General features: G+C 38.4%; 1 protein-coding gene across 3 annotated transcripts in view; it reads left to right on the top strand.

Annotated features, from left to right (window-relative positions):
• LOC126235980 (uncharacterized) overlaps positions 1-22,687 on the top strand; it is a 159,625-nt gene extending 136,938 nt beyond the window's left edge. For all 3 annotated transcript variants that reach the window (XR_007544855.1, XR_007544854.1, XM_049944959.1), the window contains one exon: positions 22,390-22,687. Coding sequence is in view for 1 of the 3 variants with exons in the window: in XM_049944959.1 (XP_049800916.1) it covers positions 22,390-22,519 (130 nt within the window). In the remaining 2 variants the exon portion in view is untranslated. The remainder of the gene's footprint in view (positions 1-22,389) is intronic.
• Positions 22,688-23,129: the final 442 nt, after the last annotated feature.

The following is a 23,129-nucleotide window of genomic DNA, read 5'->3' as shown; positions in this document are numbered from 1 at the left end:
TGTCTGATTATATTTAAACTGTGTGAACCATTCGTAACACCAATTATGGCTTAAGCACTATTCACCATAGGCTTCCTGCATCATTTGGCGTGTCTCTGTAAAGGTTTCTTGAGTTTCATACGAAATTTAATGAAGATGCATTGCTTCTCTAACTCTGTCATCTTGAAATTCGCAAATTATGCGAGACTACATTCTACTCAATACAGCACTGAACAGTAACTAGTAGATGTACAACAATGAAACTTCCAGTAGTTATATGTGAGATACAGGCGTGTGCAGAGACGCCAACTGCATTTTGCTCCAACACACCTTTGGCATGAAATTACTAATGTTCTAGAATTCTGTGAACAGACCTTGTATGTTATCCAAGAGAATAATCCAGATTACTATACCTTAAGCTGGTGCTGAACTGAAGGTAGTTCAGTGTATGGCACATTTGACAGTTTATTTACACATTTTGGTTCTAGTTCTTGTTGATTACACATTCTAACTGAACAAATCTCACTCTACATTGGCTTGATTACTCTGCAATTCACATTTAAGTGCATTGTAGAGGGGTCATCAAACCGTCCTCAAGCTACTTCTGTACCATTCTACTTTTGAACAGTGTGCAGAAAAAATGAACATTAAATCTTTCACTGTGAGCTGTGGTTTCTCTTATTTTATAATCACAATCATTTGTTCCTATGTAGGTGGGAGCCAACAAAATATTTTCTCACTCCGAGGAGAAAGTTGGTGATTGCTATTTCAGAGAAGGTCCTGCCACAGTGAGAAACACCTTTTTTTTAAATGACAGCCATCCCATATCATGTATCATATCTGTGATACTGTCTCCCAAATTTCTTGATATTACAAAATGAGCTGCCCTTCTTTGAACTTTTTCAATGATCTCCATCAATCCCATTCAATACGGATCCCTCACCACACAGCATTACACCAGATGAGAGAGGACAAGCATCGTGTAAGCAGTCTTTTTGGTAGACAGTCTTTGGTTTGATTTCTCCACAACATCATCCATGTGATCATACCGCTTTAAGTTATTTGTAATTGTAATTCCTAAGTAATTAGTAGTACTATGAAGTAGTGAAGGCAGCAGAGAATCGAGTAGGTAAAAAGACGAGGGCTAATAGAAATCCTTGGGTAACAAAAGAAATATTGAATTTAATTGATGAAAGGAGAAAATATAAAAATGCAGTAAATGAAGCAGGCAAAAAGGAATACAAACGTCTCAAAAATGAGATAGAAAGGAAGTACAAAATGGCTAAGCAGGGATGGTTAGAGGACAAATGTAAGGATGTAGAGGCTTATCTCACTAGGGGTAAGATAGATACTGCCTACAGGAAAATTAAAGAGACCTTTGGAGAAAAGAGAACCATCTGTTTGAATATCAAGAGCTCAGATGGAAGCCCAGTTCTAAGCAAAGAAGGGAAAGCAGAAAGGTGGAAGGAGTATATAGAGGGTCTATACAAGGGTGATGCACTTGAGGACAATATTATGGAAATGGAAGAGGATGTAGTTGAAGATGAAAGGGGAGATTTGATACTGCGTGAAGAGTTTGACAGAGCACTGAAAGACCTGAGTCGAAACAAGGCCCCGGGAGTAGACAACATTCCATTAGAACTACTGACGGCTTTGGGAGAGCCAGTCCTGACAAAACTCTACCATCTGGTGAGCAAGACGTATGAGACAGGCGGAATACCCTCAGACTTCAAGAAGAATATAATAATTCCAATCCCAAAGCAAGCAGGTGTTGACAGATGTGAAAATTACTGAACTATCAGTTTAATAAGTCACAGCTGCAAAGTACTAACACGAATTCTTTACAGACAAATGGAAAAACTGGTAGAAGCCGACCTCGGGGAAATTCAGTTTGGATTCCATAGAAATATTGGAACACATGAGGCAATACTGACCTTACGACTTATCTTAAAAGAAAGATTAAGGAAAGGCAAACTTACGTTTCTAGCATTTGTAGACTTAGAGAAAGCTTTTGACAATGTTGACTGGAATACTGTCTTTCAAATTCTAAAGGTGGCAGGGGTAAAATCCAGGGAGCGAAAGTCTATTTACAATTTGTACAGAAACCAGATGGCAGTTATAAGAGTCGAGGGGCATGAAAGGGAAGCAGTGGTTGGGAAAGGAGTGAGACAGGGTTGTAGCCTCTCCCCAATGTTATTCAATCTGTATATTGAGCAAGCAGTAAAGGAAACAAAAGAAAAATTTGGAGTTGGCATTAAAATTCATGGAGAAGAAATAAAAACTTTGAGGTTCACCAATGACATTGTAATTCTGTCAGAGACAGCAAAGGACTTGGAAGAGCAGTTGAACGGAATGGACAGTGTCTTGAAAGGAGGATATAAGATGAACATCAACAAAAGCAAAACAAGGATAATGGAATGTAGTCGAATTAAGTTGGGTGATGCTGAGGGAATTAGATTAGGAAATGAGACACTGAAAGTAGTAAATGAGTTTTGCTATTTGGGGAGCAAAATAACTGATGATGGTTGAAGTAGAGAGGACCGGTTGGTAGGACATGTTCTGAGACCTCAAGGGCTCACAAATTTAGCATTATAGGGCAGCGTGGAGGGTAAAAATCGTAGAGGGAGACCAAGAGATGAATACACTAAGCAGATTCAGAAGGTTGTAGGTTGCAGTAAGTACTGGGAGATGAAGAAGCTTGCACAGGATAGAATAGCATGGAGAGCTGCATCAAACCAATCTCAGGACTGAAGACCAAACAACAACAACAAATATTTAGTTGAGTTTACAGCCTTCAAATCTGTGTGATTTATCATGTAATGAAAATTTAGTGGATTCCTTTTAGTACTCTTGTGGTAGACTTCACACTTTTCATTATGTAGAGTCAATTGCCATTTGCACCATACAGATGTCTAAATCATTTTTCAAATCGTTTTCGCCATCTGACGACTTAAGGAGATGGTAAATGACAGAATCATCTGCTAACAATCTATTGTTTACAGATGGTGCTGTAATTTACCATCTTTTAAAGTCATCAGATGATCGAAATGACTTGCAAAATGATTTAGACAAGATGTTAAGTGCGGGACAAAAAGTGGCAACTGACTCCAAATAATGAAAAGTGTGAAGTCATCCACATGTGTACTGAAAGGAATCCACTGCTTAGATTGTCTCCTAAATTGTTCATGTAGATCAGTAACAGCAGAGGGCTGTAACACTTCCCTGAGGAATGCCAGATATTACTTCTGTTTTACTCACTGACTTTCCTTCAATTATTTCAGACTGTAACCTTTTTGACAGGAAATCATGACGATACTCCATGGACACGCAATTTGATTAGAAGCTGCTTGTGGGGGATTGTGTCAAAAGCCTTTTGGAAATCTAAAACATGGAAACAGTTTTGTGGTTGGTGTCAGTAACACTCATTATTTCATGAAAATAAAGAGGTAGTTGTGTTTCACAAGAACAGTATTTTCTGAATCCATGTTGGCTGTTTGTCAGTAAATAGTTTTCTTTGAGATAATTCATATTGTTCAAGCGTAGTGTATGTTCCAGAATCCTACTGCAAAATCAATGTTAGTGATATGGGTCTGTAATTTCCTTTCTTGGCTATTGGTGTGACTTGTGTAGCTTTCCAGTCTTTGAGTACAGATTTTTGTACGAGCGAGCTGTTGTATGTGACTGCTAAATATGGAGTTATTGTATCAGCATACCCTGAAAGGAACCTGATTGGTATACAGTCTGGACCAGAGGCCTTCCCTTTACTAAGTATCTGAAACTGCTTTGCTACACTGAGGATATCTATTTCTTCTAAGTTATTTGTATTGGCAGTTGTTCTTGATGCAACTTCTGCAGTATTTACTTTGTCTTATTTTGTGAAGGAATTTTGGGAGAACATGTTTAGTAACTCTGCTTTATTGACACCGTCATCAGTAAGATCACCCAGTAACATCACCGTTGTTACTGTGCAGTGAAGGCATTGATTGCGTCTTGCTGCTGGTGTACATTACATATGACCAGAATCTCATTGGGTTTTCAACCAGGTTTTGAGAGGGAGTTTCATTGTGGAAGCTATTAAATGCATCTCGCATTGAAGTTTGTGCTAATTTCAAGCGTCTGTAAAACTTTGCTGATCTTGCAGACTTAGCGTTCTTTTAAATTATGCATGCTTTTTTTTTGTTGCCTATGTGATAGTGTTCTGACCTGTTTTCTGTACCATGAGAGATCAGTGCCATCTCTTATTAATTCAGTTGGTATGTATCTCTCAATTGCCGTTGATACTGTTCCTTTGAATTCAAACCACATAGGCAGTGGAAACTGTCTCTTAGGAAGGTGTCAAGCAAATTTATATCTGTTTTTTGAACTAGATGTAATTTGCATTTATTTTTGGTGGGTTTGGATGTTGGAGTATTTATTCTAGCTATAACAACCTCGTGGTCGCTAATCCGTGCATCTGTAATGATGCTCCCTGTTTGGTCAGGATTATTCGCTGCTAAGAGTCAAATATGTTTGTGCAACCATTTACACTTTGAGTGGGCTCCTGAACTAATTGTTCATAATGATTTTGTGAGAAAGCATTCAGTACAATTTCAGATGACATTTTATGTGTTCTACCAACTTTAAACATGTATTTTCACCATCATATCGAGGGTATATTAAAGTCACCACCAACTATAATTGTAGGATTGGGGTAACTATCTGAAATGAGACTCAAGTTTTCTTTGAACTGTTTAGCAACTGCATCATCTTAGTCAGGGGATCGGTAAAAGAAACCAATTATTAGTTTATTCTGGTTGTCCAGTATAACCTCTACTAACTCACAGGAACTTAATTTCATTACAATGTAAAGCACTTCTGACAGAAATAAACACTCCACCACCCACTGTATTCAATCTGTACTTTCTGGACACTGTTAGGTCCTTTGTAAAAATTTTGACTGAACTTATTTCCAGCTTAGCCAGCATTCCGTACCTATAACAGTTTCGAGATTCAGTGCTTTTCATTAGTGCTTGGAGCTCTGCCTCTTTCCCATTACAGCTATGATAGTTTACAGCTACAGTATTGATTGTTACTATGTCTACCCTCTTCCTGTGCTGCACACTTTGAAACTGAAGCCCTCTCTGTACTTTCCCGAGACACTACAAGAAAAAAAAAAAAAAAAAAAAAAAAAAAAAAAAAAAAAAAAAAAAAAAAAAAAACACTGCCCGCACTCCTCCGCACAGCCCCAGTGACCCATGTTGTCGATTCCAGTGTGTAGTGGACCCCTGACCTATTTAGCAGAACCAGGAAACCCACCATCCTATGGCGGAAGTTGAGGAATCTGAAATCTTCATGGTTGCAGAACCATCTGTACCTCTGATTCAGACCATCCACCGGGATCTGTACTAAAGGACCAGACTCAGTTCTGAAATGACTACTCCCAGTTTGCACACAGAGTGTACACTAGATTCCTTCCCCTCCTTTGCAGCCATATCCCCAAGAGACCTCATTATGTGCCTCATGCTGGAGCTTCCAACCATCAGTAAACCCAGCCTCTGTGAGTGACCAGACCTTGTGGGCCTAGATGCTTCCTCTGGAACAGGGCGTCTACTTCATTTACCTCAGGAACTTCGTCATCCATAGATAGCGCCTGAAACATGTTTGTCAGATGATCCAGGGAGGTCCTTCTGTTGGCCCCCAGAAAGCCTTTTTCTGACGGCCACCCCTTGGAGTGACCTTCCATGCGGCCACGGGAAGGGGTCAACTTCAGTGCATGGAGTACACGGAGTAGCCACAGAATTGGGCCAATTGGGGGACAAGGATGATGTCCTTCGGGTCGCCCTGTTTGGCCCCCCAAGGTGATGCCCATAGGCAACAGCCTAAAGCTGTGTGACTGAAGCCAAACACGGCTTGTGAGCAGAGAGTCAGCAACTCAGCTCATATCTGAATGCAGCAATCACAGTTCCTATCCGAACTAAAGACAGCCTGATAAATAGACAAACTCACATGAATTATAGGAGCTGGAGCTAAAGAACACTGACAAAATTTAAAATAAGCCTCTTCTTATGAGCACTGTGTCAGCTCACAGTACTCTTAATCCACTGCTGCTGCTATGAGAGCTGCCACTTAGCAAACACTTAGAAGTGATATCCTTGGAGTAGTGAAGTAATGTAAATCTTGTAATAAAAGCAAGTCTTCCGATCCAGACTGTATACCAATAAGGTTCCTTTCAGAGTATGCTGGTACAATAGCTCCATACTTAACAAGTGTATACAACCACTTGCTCAATGAAATATCTGTACCCAAAGACGAAAGTTGCACAGGTCACTTAAATATTCAAGAAGGGCAATAGGAGTAATCCACTAAATTACAGGCCCATATCATTAATGCCAATATGAAGCAGGATTTTCGAATGTATATTGTGTTCGAACATATGAATCATCTCAAACAGAATGGTCTAATGACGCATATTCAACATGGATTTAAAAAACGTCGACAAGGGATTTAAAATTGATTCCATATTTCTAGCTTTTCAGAAGACTTTCGACACAGGACCTCACAAGTGTCTTATAATCAAAGTGCATGCTTATGGAATATCGTTCCAGTTATGCTACTGGATTCTTGATTTTCTGTCAGAGAGGTGACAGTTCGTAGAAAATGGTGGAAAGTCATGGCATAAAACAGAAGTGATTTCTGATGTTTTCAAAGGTAATGTGGTTCCTTTTCTATATAAACGATTTAGGAGACAATCTGAGCAGCTGTCTTAGGTTGTTTGCAGATTATGCTGTTGTTTATCATCTAGTAAAATCATAAGATCAAAAGAAATTGCAAAACGATTTAGAAAAGATATCAATATGGTGCGAAAATTGGCGATGACCCTAAATAATGGAAAGTGCGACCCTAAATAATGAAAATTGTGAGGTCATTCACATGTGTGCTACAAGGAATCTGTTAAAACTTTGGTTACACAATAAATCAATCACGTCTAAAGACTGCAAATTTCAATCATCATCTTTTGCCTTCAATGCGATAATATTTTGTTGACGGCAAACTACATAGCGAGATATGATCATCATAATAAAATAAGAGAAATCAGAGCTCATATGGGAAGATATAGGTGTTCATTTTTTTTCCATGTGCTGTTCGAGAGTGGAATAATAGAGAATTATTGTGAATGTGGTTCATTGAACCCTCTGCCAGGCACTTAAGTGTATTTGCAGATCAGCATTACAGATGTAGATGTAAATGTACTAGTTGACTGAGGAATCTGAGTATTACGAGCAATTCTTGAAAAACAAACAAATGCCTGGCACAAAGCAAACTGTGGTTCTATGCACTACACTGTTAGTTGAGCACAGAACTGTTCCTGATAAATACACCAGCATGCACAAAATGTAGTAAATGAAGCAAAAGAACATTGATGAACTTTAAAATAAATGTCTTCTTATGAGAACTGTGTCAGGTCAAAGTACTTTTATGCACTGTTGCTGCTGCTGCTTTGAGAGCCACCACATGACTTGTTACTATCTGTCCATTAAAACAATCATTCAGTAATTTCTCTCCCATAAGTCCAAAATTCTGAACTTTCTGTTTGTGAAAATAACATCAGTAGATTCACATTAGTGATTTCTTTCTTTTAGATGGAAACAAACTTTCCACCTCTAGAAGAAGTCAGTTAATTAACGAACATCACAGCACTGAACTTCATTTCAGAAACATGTAACAGTTCAACAGTTACAGATAAGACTTTTCTCTGAAAACACTTTTAATAATATTCTGGTGATTGTGACACTTAACTTGGAATGCTCACTCTTTGGTCATCTGCACCACATCAGCTTCGCACGTTTTGGCTTAGGCACAGATACAGTGTTGCCAGATGTCTATGGAACATTTAGAAACAGTTAAATGAACCTTTCATTAATAAGAAATATTGATTTCAGTTTTGTGTGTTATATTGTGATTATTTATTGACTTGGCCACTTTTTTTAGAGGGTGGGAGGAAGAAATTGCAAACACTAATTTCATTAGAAAGCACATAAATAAATCTTAGGCCATGTGGACAGTTGCCAAATCCTTGCTTGGAATCAAACCTAGCAACCAAGAAATCTCTAAAATAAATAAATGAAACAAAATAATTGTAAATTGTCCAGACACCGGAAAATTTTAATTACAGTAGAGTTCCTCTATTCCGAACTAATTGGGACTGAACACTGTTCGGTTTAGTGGGAATTCAGAATAGGTAGATTTCATGAGAAGTGTCAACGTATTGACTTGTTAAGGTGTAAATTAAGTGCGGGGACACCTGCTAGTGACCTTCGACGACTCATAGTGCAGATGCCCTACCTATCCCTCTCCCTCCCACATTCACAACACATTATTGAAAATTTATTGTTGAGCTTTGTTCTGTGAGTGTTGAGTTACTTTACTAGGTCACTGTGCCTTTCTTATTTATGTTTGTAGTTTTTGATGTCAACTGTTAAACATTAAACATGGCAAGTAAACAGGTGGCAACACGGGTGAAACTGGACTGAATTTTAAGTCTTTGCCTACCAAAAGTCTTGCTTTGCAACAAGATAAATCTGCCCCATGGTTTAAAATGGACAAATAACATCAAACTGTCTTAGCTTGCAGTAACGCCTCGGCAACAAACAAACTTCCGTTGATGGTAATAGGCAAATGGTGAAACCGTGAGCGTTCAAAAACATTAACATCAACTCGCTTCCTATGTATTATATGAATAAAAAAATGCTTGGATGGAACGTGACTTGTTCAAGGAATGGTTCGAGCACCAATTTGTCGCTGAAGTGACTGTGTTCAGAAGAGAAACTGGGTTAGCTAATCATGCTTTGCTGTTAATAGACAATGCTCTGTCCCATCCAGAAGAAAGGAAACTTGTTTGTGGAGACTTCAGAGCAGTTTTTCTGTCACAGAATGTAACTTTAATTCTTCACCCTATGGACCAGGGTGTGTTGCAGGCCATTAAACAAAATTACAGAAAAATGCTGCTTCGCACCTTACTTGAAGAGGATGAAAATGATATCACAATCCTGCAAAAACTTAAGAAAATTACTATAAAAGACGTGATTTACTGGTTGGCTGAAGCATGGAATGACACCACTAAAGACTTTACAAAAATCATGGAAAAATCTCTGGCTTGCATTAAAATTTGTTGAAACAACTTTTATACCAGTTAAAGACTGTGACCTTCCTCCAGTAGTCAAGAAAATCCCTGGCTGTGAAGACACAGAACAAAGCTTTGTTGAGGAGTGGACTGCTGTTGATGACAATGGCCACCAGGGGTATGGAGAAGAAGACATCGTAGCAATGGTGCAGGGCTCATTAGCTCAGATCGATTCAGAGGAAAGCAAGGAGGAGGTGAATGCTCAAACTGAACTCATATCGCATACAGGCACATGAAATGCTCTTCGCCTCACATTACGCCATGTGAAACAGTCTGCTTCATCAACACCAAATGTTGTCATGTTCTTGCGACGATGGCAGAACATTGCATCCTCAAGTCAGTTCAGTGCTCTTTGTCAGAAAAAAAGTGACTGACTTTACTTCTTAAGTACGTGTAAATTGGTTCTTTTTTGTGGTTAGCAGTGATTAAAAATAATTTTACAGAATTGTATAAATGGAGTGGACATGTACTGTATGGTAAGTAACCAATGTTCACTATAACATGGTTTCAGGTGTTTTCACCAATCTTAGACCCTATGTATGTCTTTATTTAACTTCTTTGCATAATAACAAATGTACATTTTTCCACGAACATATTTTTAATGTCCCCTGTTTTTAAGTTTACAAAAGGGTATTTTTTCTGAACTCTGTTTGGAATAGCAGGTTTCGGAATAGCAGGAAACTACTGTAATTCTTTATATCTGCATCAAAATCAGTTTATATCCTATTGAGATAATGTACATTTATTTGGCTCAAGTCGGAGCAAGACAGGGAACCTAATTAAATTTGACAAAGTAACAGCAAAAATTATAGAAAAACTATATTAAACCTACAGAAATACAGATTTTGTGGTGTAGGCTAAAGTTCTTAAAGAAGCTTCAAATATAATACCACATCCCCTCTCCAATCAATCATTGGAAGAAGGCCACTTTTCAGAGTGAAACAAGTATTTGGAAAAGGCTCAAAGTAAGGTGGGGGAAATTATCATCCAATTTCCTGTCTTTCAGTGTTTTCTGAAATATTTGAAATGATCATTGCAGTTCAAATTCAGAGTTTCTGTAAAAAATTTGAAATAGTTTCAAAAATGAATTTGGCTTCCAAAAATGCAAAAGTCCAATTTATATGATCAATTTGTGAATAAAGTTAGCTCCACTTCAAAAAGAAACAGAATCTTTTGTGACTTATTCAATTAAACAACTTTGTGAAACACTCCTTACTAGGCCAAAGTGTACTTATGGTGTCAGTAGTTCGTTTTTAACATGGAAAACATGAGATTGTTGATTATTGACTGTGGCTATTATGGATTATAAGGTTATTTACTGGTTTTTGTATTTATTTCATGTATTATTTGTTTCTCAGAATGTGATAGGATATCTTGGAGATATTGTTTCATATTCCAGTGTCATAATTTGCTTTTGAGATGGTGAATCCAACCAGTGTGACTGAAGGGAGACTGGCTGTGATGATTACAGGACTGATCTGTAGCATTGCTTGATCCTCGCAGATCAGAGATAGAAAAGATTAATATGATTTTAGTAAACTGCAGGAGCATCCAATGCACAGATAGTATTGGGAACAGAAAGCTGGTTGAAACCAGACGTCAGAGACAACAAAATCCTAAGTTCAGACTGGAATGTTTATCGTAACGATAGGTTAACCGCCAATGGTGGCGGCGTGTTTATTGCAGTAAGAAATTTGATAAAATCTAGCGAGGTTATCACGGATTCCGAATGTGAATTAATCTGGGTAAAACTGAGTATCATAGAATGGTCAAGAATGGTGATCAGATGCTTTTGTAGACCATCTGGGTTAGGATCTGTAGTTGTAGAGCACTTCAGACAGAACTTGCAGAATATCATTAGTAATTTTCCTGATCATCCCGTTGTAATAGGGGGTGACTTCAACTTGCTAGGTATAGATTGGGAGTGTTGTGCCATCAAAACTAGTGCCAGAGACAGGGATTGGTGTTTCATTATTCTGGATGTCTTGTCCGAAAATTACCTTGAGCAGATAGTTAGAGAACTAACTCTTGAGGGTATCGTCTTAGACCTCCTGGCAACAAACAGACCTGAACTTATCAAATTAGTTAACATATCAGTGATCATAAGGCTGTGACAGCATCTATGATGACGGGTCCTACAAGGAATGTTAAGAAAGGTGGGAAGATATATTTGCTTAGCAAGGGTGACAGGATACAAATTTGAGAATATCTTAAGCACTCAGCATCAAATATTCGGTGATGTGGATGAAGATGTGGAGTACAAATGGAAAAAATTCAAACGCATTGTTCAGTATGCCGTAGACAAGTATGTTCCAAGTAAGGTTTTAAGGGATGGGATGGATCCACCATGGTTTAATAGCCATGTTAGAAAAGCGATATGTAAACAAAGAGAAGTAAAAACCTAGATGATGAACAAAAACTGAATGAAGCGAAAATGAGCATAAGGAGAGCAGTGAGAGAAGCGTTCAGTGATTTTGAAAGTAAGTGGATCAAAATCATCTTTTCATTCTCTCAGCGATCACACCGGCACCCAAAACGAAGATAACAGAGAGAAGGCCGAAATACGGAATTCGGTCTTCCGAAGTTATTTCACCGAGGAAGATCGTAACACTGTCCCTCCTTCATGGCAGATATTGAGATGACCGATTGCGGAATTGAAAAGCAGCTACAATTACTTAGTAGTGGAAAGGCTTCAGGGCCAGATGAGATACCTATAAGATTCTATAGAGATTATGTGAAAGAACTTGCTCCCCTTCTAGTAGTAATTTGTTGTAGATCACTTGAGCAACAAAAGGTACGCAACGACTGGAAAAAAGGTGCAGGTCATTCCCGTTTTTAAGAAAGGCCATAAGACAGATCCACACAATTATAGACCTATACTTTGATGTCAGTCTGGTGTAGAATTATGGAACCTGTTTTATGCTCAAGAATTATGATGTTTTTGGAAAATGAACATGTCCTCTATAAAAATCAACATGGATTCTGCAAACAGAGATCCTGTGAAACTCAGCTCACTCTGTTCCTCCACGAGATCCACAGTGCAGTGGACAACGGTGCTGAGGTTGATGCCTTGTTCCTTGATTTCAGTAAGGCATTTGACACCGTCCCGCATTGCCATTTAATGATAAACATACAAGCTTACGGAGTATCGGAGCAGACTTGCAACTGGATTCAAGACTTTCTTGCAGATAGAAGTCAACACATCACTCACAGAAGAAAATTGACGGATGTAAAGGTAGTATCTGGAGTACTGTAGGGAAGTGTTATGGAACCATTGCTGTTTACAATATATATAAATGATCTAGTAGAAAGTGCCGGATGCTCTTTAAGGCTATTCACAGATGATGTAGTTGTCTATACCAAAGTAGCAATGCCAGAAGATAGAAAGAATTTGCAGAACGACCTGCAGAGAATTGATGAATGGTCCAGGCTCTGTCAGTTGACCCTGAATGTAAATAAAATCGTAATATTGTGCACACACAGAAAAGAAATCCACTACTGTACAGCTACACTATTGATGACAAACAGCAGGAGACAGCATCTGCTGTAAAATATCCAGGCATAACTGTCCAGAGCGACTGTAAGTGGAATGACCACATAAAACAGATAGTGAGAAAAGCAGACACCAGACTCAGATTAGATTCACCAGAAGAATCTTAAGGAAACGCAATTCATCCATGACAGAAGTGGCTTATAAGGCGCTTGTTCGCCTTATTCTTGAATATTGTTCATCTGTCTGGGACCCCTATCAGGTGGGGCTGACAGAGGAGATAGAGAAGATCCAACAAAGAGCGGCACATTCTGTCATGGGATTGTTTAGCTGGCGAGAGTGTGTTACGGAGATGCTAAACTCCACTGGCAGACGTTACAAGACAGGCGTTGTGCACCAAGGAGAGATTTACTATTGAAATTTTGGGATACCACTTTTCAGGAGCTGTCGGAAAACATATTACCCCCCCCCCCCCCCCACACACACACACACATACATCTTGCATATTGACCATGAGGAGGAAATTGGAGAAATTAGAGCCAATACAGAGATTTACCGACAGTCATTCTTGCCAAGCACTATTCATGAGTGGGAGAGGGTTGGAGGAATCAGATAGAAGTACTGAAAGTACCCCCTGCCACACATTGTTAGGTGGCTTGTGGAGCATGATGTAGATGTAGAGGTAGGTAGCGTGAGGTCTAGGTTAGTTTGAAATATGTGTTTGGCTGTGTGTGAGAAAACTGATGGGGGTGACGCACTGCTCTGAAGCATAGCCCAAGTTCTATGTTTGGTTGAAATTTTGCAGTTTGGTTGGGAGCTGAGTGCACAAAGCCAACAAATGCAACTGAGGGAAAACTGTGGTGATGGACTGGTCTGTAGCATAGCACAGTGATCATTTCAAAAACTTTGTGGTGTGCTTACAGAATGCCCTGATTTCCAAGGTGATGGTTAGGTATGGACCTAAGAGTACATTTTACTTAATATTCTGTATTATATGAAAGCATTCTGCATCATATATTCCATTATGCCGCCATGTAAATTCATACACTCGACATCGATATTGAGTTTATCAAACACTATTTTCTCATTGGTTATGGCATCTTCTGTAATCCATAATGTTCACTTCTGCCATTCACCCCACAGTTACCAGCTGCAGCATACAAAAGGAAAGCTGCTGATACTATAAGGGCACTTTTACCCCTAATTATAATATAAAATGAAGAAAACTGAAATTATAGGTTGTTCCTTACAGTGATTAAAGTCATTTCTGACAGAGATAAAGCAAAGGGATGTCCTAACATCAAGCAAAAGAAAGTACTCCTCAAAGTGGAGTGCTATTTCACATGGGCTACCACAAGGAGTCCTAGGCACAATCCTGTTTCTTTTTTATATAAACGACTTACTCTCAAATATGAATTGTCATTCAGTTTTATTTACCAATGACACATCAGTATTGATAGAAAATAAAATGCAGAAGAAATTCCTGAAATATCCTAAACACTCTTGAAAACCTATATGTATGGTTCCATCTAAGTGGCCTAAAATTATGTATTGAAAAACACAGCTGATGCAGTTTAAGAGAAGATAGTCTAAAATAAATGGTATTCAGATTATGCATGGAAGTCAAGAACCAAACAAAGCAAAACATATTAAATTCTTGGGGATGCAGCTGCACAAATCTATGAAGGTGCTCATAAATACAAGCTCATAAAAATAAAATAAAACAGCCTTGCATATGCTATGTGAATTTTAGCCAATGCAACTCCCTCTCCTCACATATGCATGCGTGTGCACAAGGCACATGTGCCCCCCCCCTCCCCCCCCAATCACACACACACACACACACACACACACACACACACACACACACACACAGAGAGAGAGAGAGAGAGAGAGAGAGAGAGAGAGAGAGGGGAAAAAAAAGGAAATAATCTATTACAGTTTTAAGCTCACTAGTCTCTTGTACATTTCCATGTGAAGAGACAGTGTAATTCTGATTCTGAATAGTCATCCATTTGAAAATCAGTGCTGTCTGAGGGCTCCCTCTGGACCTTTGCATGCACTTTGGCCTAACAGCTACACAAATCTCCCTTTTTATTTGTTATCTTGCTTTACATTACTCATAAAGTTTCTTTGTAATGTATGATTGTATGTGTTATTCTTTTGTTTGAAAATATGATGTAATTGGATAGATGAAAGAAATTTACTCATCAAATTGCCAATTACATTATATTTTCAAAAATTAATTAATCTTTTCTTTGGTTGCTGCCTCACACTCAGCATTGAGCTGTGTCTAGTTTCCAGTCCCAGCACATCTTCTATTGTTTTCATTACCACCTCACTCATTCCCCATGTTTTTTGATTCTGCTCTATTCACTCTTCCCCTAGGGCATATGCTAGTGTTTTTTAATGTTGTATTTTGATTTCAGGTGTATTTAGAGTAACTTTGTTGAAATTTTAAGGGTTTCTTCAAGTTCTTTTTTTATGAATTTAATGTACTTGTTCTGACTCTAACTCATACCAGATAATGGGTTGAGTGTTATGTTAGGGCTGCTAAGGATTAAAATAATATTTACTAGTGACCCACCCTGGCTTCACACGGGTATCACTAAGTATCTGCTGCTGGATAATTTGTGTGGCATAGCAATAATTTTGTTAACACATCACAATGTAGTTATTATTAAAAGTCAGAATAACATTAAGTAACTGAATATCATTGTACTATAAAAGTTCTTAGGAAGCATGAATAATCAGTTACATATTTAATTGTCACTTCAAGTGACATCTCATGCCAAGGATGAGAGCTGTGAGCTACAGCACTGCCCTCTCCACCTGACTGCAGCAGCAATTCAGACCGAGCTACGACCGCTTGCCATAGTTTGCGCTGGCCTCCTTGAAGCAGGAGCTTGCACCAGCCTGGTGCTGCAGTCAGTGCTTACAAGGAATTCTGCCAGCACAGCATGGTCCATCCAACCACAACAGAGTCAGTATGGCCACTTGCTGGCTGACTCCAGTGTCAGTCCAGCACGAGCAACATTTTTCATGTAACCTATTCCCGCATTTCCTTTCACACCTCTTAAACACTGACTCAAAAACTCTGTACTTACCAGCTCAATACCCGATACATCCTGCATAAAGCTGCATTTGCATTGCAAGCTGGGCCGAGATTTGATGTGCTGGCCTGGTCCGAGCCTAGCTGCACAAGCCGCCATCCATTGTGTTCACACTGTGTGCACAAGCCACCATCCAGTGCGTTCCCACTGTGTGCCAGACTGGCTCAAGGAAAAGGGGAAAATCTACTTCTGCAACTTTCACATTGTAAAAACTCTTGCCTTTATATAAGACTAGGCTACATTGTTTTATGAACTTATTTTTCCTTTAAAAGCTTTATTGAAAAAATGCTAACTTTTTGTTTTGCATGTTGTTGTAGTTCCATAATGTTTCTCAATTGATTTTGAAGAAAGTATGTGGTTAAAAAAATCTGGTTTTTGTACATGTTGTTTTGTAGTATCTTAGCTTCATAATTCGTAACAGTCATACCTTTTCATAATCCGTAATGGTCATTTTTATAATGACGCTACTTCTGAAGTGGGTACATTTGATTTAAAAATCTTGCAGTGAAATGTTTTGATAGTGGGTAGGTATCTGTTACATATGTTTTACACCATACATTGTTGCGAGTGAAATGTAGCTAAAAGTACAAAACAGTTTTTAAAATGGTATGGACATTGATATCTGTCTCCATTCACAAGTAAACATGAGTTATTGAGTGGTCTTAATGCCACGATCACAGACCTATAGAGTTTGTGCAGGTATAGCGTACTGTCAAATACTGCAGGACAGGAAAAACAAATTGTAGTGACCAATGCAGGCCTAGTGTTGATCTCTCATTTTATTTCAGTGATCCATGTCCAGAAATATCCAAATATATATGAATTTTTCCCTCGGCAATGACTGCTTACTCTGGTTATGGTTTTACTATAGGCCACTTTGACACTATAAAAGGTAATCAATTATTTCTTGTCAACATCTTGCATTTAGTGAATGTACATTTTGTATATGGAAGTAGAAGAGAAGAATAAATTAATCTAAGATGAGACTTTGTTGTGGATAGACTGTAATAAAAGTGTGCAGTATTCTTTTTAATTACCTTCTTGTTGGAGATGAAAAATGGCACAGGCCAAAAAATAGAATTATATTTCTAGACATTTCTGTGTCTTAAGTTGACTAATGCACAAGGTGCTCTGTTTTGAAATTTTCACTTTCGTATTTCTGTGAAAGTGTAGTACCACAAGTTATAAATAATTACTTTTCATCTCCTTTCCCAGGGAGTTTCGATTTTTCTATTTTAACTGAAGGAAGAAAGATTAGGATTTAATGTCCTGTCAATACCAGGTTCATTAGAGATGATTAATAAAAAGAATAATTGGCAGGTTCAGCATACACTCAAATAGTGCAGGGGAGGTAAATGAAATACTATCCATCAAAGCAAACCAATGACCTTGCTGCAGTGGTAACACCAATTCCCCTCAGATCATCGAAGGTAAGTGCTGTTGGTCTGGGCTAGCACTTAGATGGGTGACCATCCGGTCTGATGAGCGCTGTTGGCAAACAGGGTGCACTCAGCCATTGTGAGGCAAACAGAGGAGCTACCTGACTGAAAAGTAGCACCTCCAGTCTCATATCTTAGCTACCCACTATCAAAACTTTTCACTGCAAGATTTCTAAATCAAATGACCCGCTTGACTGAAAAGTAGTGGCTCTGGTCTCGTAAACTGACATACGGCGGGGAAAGGGGTGTGCTGACCACATGCCCCTCCATATCTGCATCCAGTGATGCCTGTGGTCTGAGGATGACATGGTGGCCGGTCGGTACCATTGGGCCTTGCAAGGCCTGATTGGACAGAGTTTAATTTATCAGTCAATGCGGGCATAAAATCGCCCGCCCCCTCCTACCCCATCCCCACCCCTTTCCCCCCATTGCCCATCCCTTCCTTGGTGGGCTGAACTGCACCAGCAAGGAAATCCCCATTCTTCAACAGCTACATATGAGTCATAGATAACAGAGGTGCAGCCATCAGTTTTTCACTGCCAGCCAATCTGTGCTGTGGTATAGAACAATGACTTAATTACTTTATTGATACTGTTCTGACAGTCTTGTGACTCATTGAGTTTTTAAGCACAGAAGAACTAGGGGGTTATGGACTCATCCCATGGATAGCAAAAGACACTTAGGAGAATTTTTACTTTATATACAGAAGTAAAAACTTCCCTGAACAATTTTATTTGTATTAAGGAATGAATCATAATACATTTCAGTATGTGCTGCAGAACATTCAAGACCAGAGACACATCAGGATGTAATTAGCATCGTCATCTTTGGTAATATCGTGCTCTATCTCTATTACAGGTATTTTGTCTGTTTGGAATTGCAAAAATTCTTCAGTATTTTTCCCAGTAGTCTTTTTTTCTTATTTGTTAATGATGTCATAGTTGGCAGTGGTGATGGCTACCCAATTGGAGCCAGAGATGGCCTCTCAGAATGATATTCTGTGTTCTGTGACACAGACAGAATGATAGGCAAAACTTCTTTGCATAATGCCTTTTGGCTTACTGGTTCCACTTACACTGACAAAGAACTGTGCATAGCTCTTGGAATTAAGATGGATTTTAAGAAATTGTGGTGAAACAAAGGCCAAGTGGAACTACATTTGGATGGACTTTTCCCTGTTTCACCCCACTGGATTTAACCCAGATTTTCAAGTTCTCTCTTTAACTATCCTTAAGCTGTTTCCATTTTAGTTTCACTATTTTAATTTGAAGAATATTAAAAAGGTATCAACATATGGCTCTTTATTCCCTATTGTTGCAGATGTATAAAAATAGGTGGACCAAGTAAATGTGTATGGACTAATAAGTTTGCATCATTACATTACATGTAATTTTTCCTCCCTGATTGTGAAATGTGAAGGAACTTCTTTAAGAAGGAAAAAAGAAAAGAAAAAAAAAGAAAAAAAAAGAAAGAAACCTTGTGCAATGACGCTTCTGATAAAAGCAGGCAGGAGGCGTCTGATTCATGTACTGCAGAAGCTGGAGCATAGCTATATTGGCTCATGCTGGCCACCTGTTCACACCAGGTATATTAAACATTCACCATTGTGCCCTAGCTCTCGCCATGCCATCGCATCCCATACGTCAGTGTGAAAACTGCAATGCAAAATAATGGGTTTGGTATCCCAGTGTATCACAACCTGGCCCAGCACATTCTGCCTGGTGTGCAGTATGGACACACCTTAAAATTTTGTTTAGGAAGTTGGAGGTGGCTTGCACCCACCTCCCAGTAGCAGTAGCTCGTGGGCTAGTGCTGCAGTGGATGATTCCAACAAGTTCTATGATTCTCAGCTAGATGCCAATGGCATTTTTTTTCCCATAGCGACAGGGAACTTTAATTCATTATAGTTCAACTAATTTGTATGTAGTTTTTTAAACTGTACACAAACTTTCCTCATGAATGAGTCTGTGGGTTAGTGAATACTGTATCAAAATCCCTACAGTATTTCTGAGATAAGCCCACATATACAGACAGGAACCACAGTGGCAGACTTTTAATTTTATCAAACAGTGGAAAATCTAGGATGGAATGTAACAATATTATGAAAAGGGAAGTTGCTACTCACCATATAGTGAAAAGGCTGAGTCACAGATAGGCGCAACAAAAAGACTGTCACAGATAAATGAAGCTTTCGGCCATTAAGGGCTTTGTCAACAATAGACATAGACACACACACACACAAACACGCACACATTCAAACACAACTCAAACACACGACCATAGTCTCAGGCTACTATTGACGAAGGCCTTAATGGCCGAAAGCTTCATTTATTTGTGACAGTCTTTTTGTTGTGCCTATCTGTGACTCAGACTAATTTACATATTTACAGAATGGGATAGTTTTAGTGATGAAATACAAATATGTTTAAAATAATAGAGTTTGAAAGTAACTTCTATAGCTTACGTAAACAGCTCTGTCAGTTAATTAAGGATAGTCTGCAGAGAATTTCTTTTATTTGTAAAGATTTCTGTATCCTTCATCACTAGGGCCCGGATTTTAATGACAAGTCATATTTTTTCTGAATTATAGGGTAAATTTTAGAACAATTTATACGCAAATCTAGGCATTTTAGTGTCGAAAAATGTATTTTGATTGTGCATATAAAGTCACATTTCAACAAATTTTAGTAATAGTTCATATTGTGGCTAGCTTTTAATATAATAGGTCATATGTCCGTCAACTTTGCCAAAAATGCATATACTGCTTTTCTCGTATCTTATGGGACACACAAATAAGAAAATGAATATGTTGCTCACAAGACAATATTTAACATGCTATTATGAAAGATAAACAGATAAATTAGTACACAGCTTTATTTCTCAGTACTGTAGCAGAAAATCGGTGTACCACAACAGTTGTTTCGCGAACATAAAACATTGTTGTGCAGAGCCGACAGTACACTTTGAGAGCCAACAAAGGCAGCTTCTGCCATAATAATCATTGCAGTGGCACAGGTGTTCCCAGTAACCAGTTTGAATACAGCCTTTGCCTTGTTCAACATGCCTAAGGCAAAGTGCTCCGACAGCGTGAAGTTGCAAAGATATGTTCGAGAATTTGGAGAGAAGTTCTTTAGTACTGATGGGAAAATATTATTTTGTAAACTGTGTGAAGTTAAAGTTAGTGCAGAAAAGCGCTTTAATGTGCAACAACTCTGTAATACTGCTAACCACAGCAGCTGTGTGAAACAAAGTGCTGAAAATAACAGCAGGCAAATGCTGTTATTTGAACAGACAGCAAAAGCTGAAGAATCCACGCTTCAGACGGTTCTTGGAGAAGTACACAACACATCCAGTTCCAGATGAATCTACACCGAGAAAGAACTATTTATCCGTATGCTACAATGATGTGCTCAACAAAATACAAATTACTATTGCTGAGCAAAAGATCTGGCTGTCAATAGATGAAACTACGGATGTTAGTGGGTGATATATTGCAAATGCTGTTGTTGGTGTTCTAAAAGTTTATGGCCCTGGAGATGTGTTCCTACTAACATGTGAAGCTCTCGACAGAGTAAACAATTTGACGATTGCTATTTTGTTTGACAACTCTCTGAAGCTACTGTGGCCAGATGGTGTGGAAAGAGACAACATTTTGCTGCTTGTAACAGATGGTGCTTCATATATGGCTAAAGTAGCCAAAGGGCTTCAGATTCTCTACCCCAGTATGGTGTACGCTACTTGCCTTGCACATGTGTTGCACAGAGTTGCCGAAGAGGTGCGATCAAATTACCCTGACATGGACAAATTAATTTCCTGTGGCAAGAAAATCTATGTGAAGGCTTCGCTACGGGTGCAGAAATTCAAGGAACAAGCACCTTCAACGCCCCTCCCACCTAAACCTGTTCTTACACGATGGGGTTCTTGGCTTAATGCTGCTGAGTATTACTGCACCAACTACACCCAAATAAAGACAATCTTCTGTGAGCTTGGTAGCGACAAATCAAGTGCTATCAAAATTGTGAAATAAGTTTTTACAGATACATTGCCTCGAAACTTGGCATATGTCAACGCCAATTTTTCAGTGATACCAAAAGCCGTCAAATGACTGGAAGCTGTTGGCACTCAGCTATGTGAGGCCCTGAGTGTTGTGCAACATGTGCAGAGTGAGTTGGGTCGAGCTCATGGTCATGTGGCTGACAAAGTGAAAATCAAATTGCAAAGTGCTCTCCAACGGAATCCTGGATATTCTACACTGTTCAAAATTAGTGACAATCTTGCAGGGAATGCCGCAACATTTGAAGATACTGAAACAAAGCTGAATTACAGTGACCTGGTTGCCTTCAAATACGCTCCAGTGACGTCTTGTGAAGTGGAGAGGAGCTTTCCCAGGTACAAAACTATCCTCAGCGACAACCATAGATCTTTGACAATGGAAAACCTGAAAATGCACCTTGCGATCCAGTGCAACTTTGCAGATACTGAAAATTGACATATGGTATTAAATAATGTGAAACGCTTTAAGTACTATGTAGAAATAGAAACATTGTTTTACTGTTTCGATAGATGATCTTTTCACTGTACTTTGTGTTTAGAAAATAAAACATTCAGCCATTCAGAAAATAGGTGCAAATTAGCCACAAACCCTACAGAAAGAAAGAACTATACTTACAATATTTTGATAAGTGAATTTTGTATTACTGTATGGTGGATAAAAAATTAAATAAACAAACAAGAATGCTTTAAATAAACTTCTATTAAGTGATATTTTATTTTTTAAGGTCATATTTATGTTAGTTTTAGGTCATAAATGCTTGCATATTTCACTGTTTTTTAGGTAATTAAAATCCGGGCCCTATTCATCACATTCATAGTCTGACCTCCAGTGACACAGTGAAGAAGTTGTGAGTATTCTTCGACTGTGTTCACGTAGTGTCTGTCTCTGGAAAGTAAATTGTTTAGGTGAAGTGTGTTGAGATGCTCTGTTATGAACACAGCAACACAGGGCAAAATTCAGCTGAGTGAAACTGGTGCAAAATAAATGCTCTAGCATATTGATATTCAATTGTAGTTCATTTTAGTTTTTATGGTTGAACATTATTTTTATGAAGTATTGTAATAAAAGTGAATATAAGTGTCAGGTATTTGCATATTGAATAAATATCAACTCATGTTTTATGTGTAAAACAATCTGTTTCCAATTTTATTTAGCTCATTCTTAACCAAGGATACACAAGCGATTCAAACAGAGACTGAAAGGCTTGAAAAACAGCTTGGGGAACTTATGGAAGAAGAAAAAGAACAAGACTCAGAACTTGAAATCTTGCAAAGAAGAAATTAAGAACTTTGATTTCTGATCATATTAAGTGAGTCATGTGTATTTGCTTAGGAATGACACCAAAGGATTAATAAAAACATGTCTACTGAATATTTGAAATTGATTAATTTTAGTTGGTGAACTTTCTCTTTAGTGTTTCATGTGGAAATGATTAAAGAATTTTTGACAAGAGAGATTAAATATTACTAGTTGGGAAAACAATGTAATGAAATGTCACAGATATAAAGTAATAAAAAGAAGCATTTGAATAATGCCAGTTTTGTGATTCTTTCCTCCATCTATTCTTATACAGGGTGTTTGACTATTATAGGTACAAATGGAAAGGGCAAACACAGAACAATGAAAGAAAGAAATAGTCCTGATAAACATAAATCCAGAAACCAATGGTTTCTCCAATGTGATGTATGAAGACTGATTGTGAACACTTTATAACAATCACCAAGAATCCAAACTGCTGATGTGCACTTTAGGACAAACACATTACAACAACTGTTCCATATGACCACTATTCTTGTGAAGGCAGACTTCAGCACATCTGCTTGTCAATGCCCATACAGGCTAAAAAATCCCAAGCATGTTTTGAGAGCATTGACAACCATCCACAATGGGTTCC

This window comes from Schistocerca nitens, chromosome 2 (genome assembly GCF_023898315.1).
Source record: "Schistocerca nitens isolate TAMUIC-IGC-003100 chromosome 2, iqSchNite1.1, whole genome shotgun sequence".
NCBI lineage: Eukaryota > Metazoa > Arthropoda > Insecta > Orthoptera > Acrididae > Schistocerca > Schistocerca nitens.
The sequence above is the reverse complement of the archived record's forward strand: the minus strand, read 5'-3'. Positions and strand labels throughout refer to the sequence as shown.